Source organism: Capsella rubella, unplaced genomic scaffold, assembly GCF_000375325.1.
Source record: "Capsella rubella cultivar Monte Gargano unplaced genomic scaffold, Caprub1_0 scaffold_2, whole genome shotgun sequence".
NCBI classification, from domain to species: Eukaryota; Viridiplantae; Streptophyta; class Magnoliopsida; order Brassicales; family Brassicaceae; genus Capsella; species Capsella rubella.
In genome coordinates, this window is record NW_006238922.1 from 2,325,649 (window position 1) to 2,331,530 (window position 5,882).

Here is a 5,882-nt window from a genome sequence, read left to right on the forward strand (position 1 = left end):
ACTAGTTAGCTTTTTAGTTTATCACGAACCATAGACTAAAACTAATTAGATTACCAAACTTAAGAACAACAATAAAGAAGATGTTACGTAACTGAAGACTGAAGAGTATTGAATCCGATTTCACGATGAGACTTAGAGCCAACGATGAAGTGCGTTGCGTGTCTTAGTAGAAACAAAAGTTATTATTTACAGAGCCAACGATGAGACGGCGGTATTTAACTTTTTTTCTTTTTCTTAACAAAACAGGAAAAGGAATATCAATTAATATTTTACAATTGCAATTTACGAAACATAAAATTTCTTTTTAGATTATTTTTTTACTTTAAGGTTTTTTATTTTCAAAATAACACAGTTAGTTTATTTTCTAAAAAATATAACATAAACAATAAAAAAAAAAATCTCTAAAAGGAATTTTTATGTTTCTTAAATAGCAATTGTAAAATATTAATTGAAATTCCTTTTCCAATTTTGTTAAGTTTATATATATGAGTCATTAATACCATGTTTTTGGCCCAACGGATAATATATTTACGAGATTGTTGATCATAGTTTACGAAATCAAAAGCATCTGATCCATCCACAGTTTTCTATTAGACGTAAAAGATCTTCAAGGCCTCTTACAATGCCTACAAATGCATTAAAATAAATTATGGTCATTCCTTATCTCTAAATATATATATTTTGGTTAGAAATTAAGACAAGAGAGAAAAAGAAACAAACCTCAACTAGTTTGGGCTCAGTGCTCAAATAAAGTTAGTGAATGACTCTCTCCTGCTCCCTTTTTAAACACTCATCACACTGCAATATAAAGTTACTGACATTAGTTAATATATATGTATTTACTTTCCTGAAATCGAATTAAAAAGACATATATAGTTGGGGACATGCCTTTAGCAAATAATCAGAACTAGAATACTCCTTCATCCACATTGATGCCTTGGAAGAATAGTAAGATACAGTCGCTTGAAGCATGACTCTTTCAAAATCCTCTTCGTATCTCTCCTTAGTTCCCATCCCATTCTCTACATAGACTTCTAATACATCTTCCACTAGTTCCCTATCAATCTCTTCGCCCTCACGTTCTTTCTGAATCTGGCAAATTAATACAAAGTTCTTTACATATAAATGTTCAAGAATCAGTTTGACTAGAGCTTTTTCATTACATTATACCAATACTTACAAGTGCTAGTATAACTCTTGTGGCCGCTGACTGCATCTCCCGATAAACCTAAAGTACATAATTGCATTGACAGTTAAAAAAAAAAAATACTTTCCAGGCAGAGAAAAGTTAGAAGTTATAGGAATACATATATGCATGACAAACCATGTCGCGAAAACATGTCAAGCCAACTTCACTCAGTGATGGATTGTCTCCTTCCAGATAACCGAAGAAGCCGGTTAACCATTTGACCAGATTTTTATGGTTCTTCCACCTCCTAACAAGCTCTCTTAGCATATCTTCATCATGCTTCTCCCTTAGGGATGGCAACACCTAAACCACACATAAAACAAGTATTAACTGTTTATGTAAGTTAATAGAAATAAAGAAGAATTGATTAATTTTGCTACTCACCGTTTGTATAATATAATCTTCAACCACTTCCCGATACTTATCATAAAGCTGTCGCGAGTAATCGGGTTTCTGGTTGCACATATGGTAGATGGTTCTGTAAATGACATAATAAATCATTGTGGTAAGTAACCGTATACGACTCTAAACATTACATAAGAAGAAGACCTACGTACGTACGTGTAAAGATTCATATATTGCTCAGTGTCAAATACTGGTTCAGGCTCTCCTTCTATAATCCTTATCAGCTTAGCAACACCTTTCTAATGAATATAGGACCATCCTTCCTCAAATGTAATTATATTTGTGGGTCGTGGCACCATCCTTCTAAAATGAATCAAACTCAATAATAAAGCTATAGAAACGATCGAGAAATTAATTTAGAGGCTATTATCAATACTTTACATATATAAGCATTTAAAACTTAAACTACCAAAAGAACAACGAAAATTTGTTACGCATTAATTCATGGCTTCATGCATGGTGATAACGCCAGAAATATATAATCACCAAGAGAGAAAGAAACAATCTTTTGAAAGTAATCTAGAACTGTAAATAAACATAGGAGAAGGCTACGTACCACTAACTCGATCAAAACCATGTACATAAACACAAAAACCTAAGATATCACTTACCTGAAGATTCGGAATAGTATGAGAAATGAGACTTGGGGGCGAAGAAAAAAAAAAGGCCTAGAAGATATCTTATATAATATTGTAAAGTTTCTTCTTTTTTTGGTAGGAATATTGTAAAGTTTCTTTAAGAAGAGCCAATTAACCTTTTAAGATATTTTTCATTAAAAATAATTATATGCATAAAAATCAGAATTAAATATAATAAAATTCAACCTTATTTAAAATATTATCTTAACCATAAAATTAACCATACAAGAAACTCATTAATCTTTTAACTGATAGAAGATTCTTTATGATAAGATTAACAATTGGTAAATTTAAGTTTCTTTTTGGGGTTTATTTTGTCTCATGAACACTATGATAAAAGATATGAGGTTCAATTATACAAAGTAATCATGAAAGTATAAGGTTATTAGTTTAGTTAATATGGATTCCATTAATTTACAAATGATATGTAACAATATTGTGTAAAGTACATTGTTGTGTAGTTTTATTAGCCAAAGCACATTATTTTGAGGCCTTCATAGAATATATTTTTAGTAAATGATGGTAATTATTTTCATAGTTGCCTTCAAATATAGTTGCACCAAGTTACCCCAGTTTTACTAAATCTTGATTTTTTTTTTCTTTTTCGCTGTTAACCTGAAACATAGTTGTACCTAGTTGCATTAGTTGTACTTGTACCCAATCTTGAATATTCGTGTTTTACCGACTAATTCAATATTTTTTATCTACAAATTATCCACAAATACGAGAATCAATTATCTTAAATTCATTTTAAATGGTGGAAGAAAGAAGAAATAAATAAGATTTTTTTCTGCCTGCTTTTGGTCAAGGAAGAAAAGAAGAGGGAGAATAATTCTCATTGGTTACTTTATTTTAATTATATATATGTTTTCTGAAAGAATTTGGATTCTGAATAATATAATAAAAATGGTACAATAGAGTTTTAATATTATTATAGAAAGACAGGGTAGTAAGAATAAGTAGGGAATTTTGTGAATTGAGTTAGTGCAAAAGAGACAATAAAAGATTTTAATCCAATAATTTATCACTTGAGCTTCTCACTTCCTCCATCCTTTTTTAAGATTTCATCAAATGCCTCTTTCACAGCCTACAATGCATTAAGAGACGAAACTATTGTCATTACTATAGAAAAAGTAATAATAAGAAAATCAATAACCATACATGGTGCTTTCAAAAATAAGCATATATATATAAGTACATTTTTTTTTGTCAGTAACTATATATAAAAATATGATTAATGCCAAATATATCAAAACCAACCTCAACTAATTTGGGTTCAGTGCTTGAATGGAGATAGTAAGTGACTCTGTCCCTCTCCTTTTCTAAACACTCCTCACACTGCAATATAAAATTGTTGACGTTTTAGTTTGTTAAAAAAAAAAAAAATTGTTGACGTTAATGATATATTTACTTTCCTGAAATCAAATCAAAATATAGTTGGAGACACACCTTTAGCATGTAATCAAGACAAGAATCCTCCTGGATCCACCTTGACACCTTGCAAGAATAGTAAGATGCAGTATCTTGAAGCAAGAAGCTTTCAAAATCCTCTTCATATTTTTCCAAAGTTCCAATCCCATTCTCCACAAATATATCTAACACGTTTTTCACTAGTTCCCTATCAATATGTTCGCCCTCCCGTTCTTTATGAATCTGGCAAATACAATATGTGTTACATAGAAACAACAGTTAGGCTGAACCAGAGATCTTTTCATTACAAATACCAAATACTTACAAGTGCTAATACAGCTTCTTTGGCAGTGGAGTGCATCTCACGATAAACCTGTGGTCAATAATTGCATGGATGGTTACAAAACAAGTTTGAGGCAGTGAGAAATTAGAACCTATAGGAATTTGCATGACAAACCAGGTCGCGGAAGCATGTCAAACCAACTTCTCTCAGTGTTGGAAGGGCTTGCTGAGGGACAAAGTAACGGTCAAGATAATAGAAGAATCTTTCTAACCATTTAACCATAATCTTATGGTTATTCCACCTCTTAATAAGCTCTTCTAACATATCATTACCATGCTTCTCCCTTAAAGACGGCAACACCTAAACAACATATAAAAGAAATGTTCAACTGCTGGATTAAGTTTATTATTTGCACAATATCCAAGAATCAAGCCAAGACATAAAACTTTGGCACTCACAGTTTGGATAGTATAATCTTCAATTACTTGGCGATACTTTTCATACAGCTGCTGTGAGTAATCGTCTTTCTGGGTGCACATATTGTAGATAGTCCTGTGAATCACATAGACAAATTACTCTTGCAGGTACCCGTACGTATACGTAGATGTTAACATTATATATGACAACCTACGTACTCGTAAAATTTTATATATGTCGCAGATGAAAATGGTGGTTCAGGCTCTCCTTCTATGATTTTTATCAGCTTGGTAATACCTTTCTGCATATAGGACCATCCTTCCTCAAAGTTAAGCATCCTTCTACTAGAATCTGTTTCAAGCAATCTTGAATAATCAAATTCTTTAATAAAGTAATTGACATAGGACCCGATTGGTATGACACTTTTAAGGCTTTAAAAATGTTTAGAGCTTTTTGCTTTTATTTTGTTTTAAGCATCGGAAAAAACTTTGTTTCTACGTTAAAACATGTACAACCAAATTCTGTGCATCTAAAATTTTAAAGTCAAAGCAATCGGCCCTATAATTAACATAATTACAACAGAGTTTAGCTATTGAGAGGTTATCATTATCGGTACTTTAGAAACTACCTTAACGATACTCGAGTACACTAACCTAGTAACCTTATCACGAATCATAAACTAAAACTAATTAGCTTACCAAACTTAAGAACAACGAAAAAGTATTTAATCAACAAGTATTTAAACACATAGTACGTAGTGGAGGTAAAGGCTAAAAGCTAAGAAGTCACCTATACCTGAAGATTCTGAAGAGTATCGAATCCGATTTCACCAAGATTAACTATAAGAATCGTGAAGTGCGTTGCGTCTCCTATCTTCTTAATATTAAAAGAGGAGTACAAAATTGAAAATCAGAAAACTTTGTCAAAAAATTCCGAAATTTGCCCTTCAATTTGTTATGAAAGAGAGCCTTTTTCTAAATCGACAGGGTTAAAATCGTAAAATAATTATAATAAATTTCATACCCATGAAGGGTCCGCGCGTCCCTTATAACCCGGTAAATACATAATTGGATCCTTGCTAATTTGGAGGAGTCAATTAGATGGATGGGCTTTCGTTTATATTGGGCTTACTATACATTAAAGACTAACTTTTAAAAATCGACCACGCAATTTTTAAGTCTTTGTGCCCACACGTTATGTGTCGTTATTTCCTGCAATTAATACGTCGAAAATCAGCCACCATAATGAATCAATTTATCAAATCGGAAATCATTCCCTCAATAGACGTAATCCTAAATTCCAATCAATCAAAGCAGTATAAACATTCAAAGATACATAATTGTCGCTAATTATTGATTCATAGACATATTATTTTCCTAATATTGCATCAAAATCATATAGACCCAAAGTCTCTCGCAAGCCAATCCGTATACATGAAAACCTACCCTATCATCTTCCAACCTAGCTATAAATACAAGCCTAATCGTGATTCAATACACCACCAAAAAAAACACATCTTTATACTCTACAAGCAAACTTA

The 5,882-nt window shown here is 31.8% G+C and overlaps 2 protein-coding genes and 1 long non-coding RNA gene across 3 annotated transcripts in view; all 3 read right to left on the minus strand.

The window, feature by feature from the left end:
• LOC17894360 (putative cullin-like protein 2) overlaps positions 1-5,882 on the minus strand; it is a 17,432-nt gene that overhangs the window by 4,948 nt on the left and 6,602 nt on the right. The window lies entirely within an intron of this gene.
• On the minus strand, positions 3,126-4,464 carry LOC17895374 (putative cullin-like protein 2). The gene is made up of 6 exons (XM_023787968.1): positions 4,384-4,464; positions 4,100-4,285; positions 3,968-4,015; positions 3,682-3,885; positions 3,493-3,570; positions 3,126-3,319 (listed from the first exon to the last, which is right to left on the minus strand). The coding sequence occupies exons 1-6, from the start codon at positions 4,462-4,464 to the stop codon at positions 3,257-3,259; spliced, it is 660 nt and encodes a 219-aa protein (XP_023643736.1). The 3' UTR covers positions 3,126-3,256.
• Positions 5,337-5,882, minus strand: part of LOC111831993 — a 2,580-nt gene continuing 2,034 nt past the window's right edge. Inside the window, exon 3 of the long non-coding RNA XR_002835089.1 lies at positions 5,337-5,553. This is a non-coding gene — a long non-coding RNA (uncharacterized LOC111831993). The remainder of the gene's footprint in view (positions 5,554-5,882) is intronic.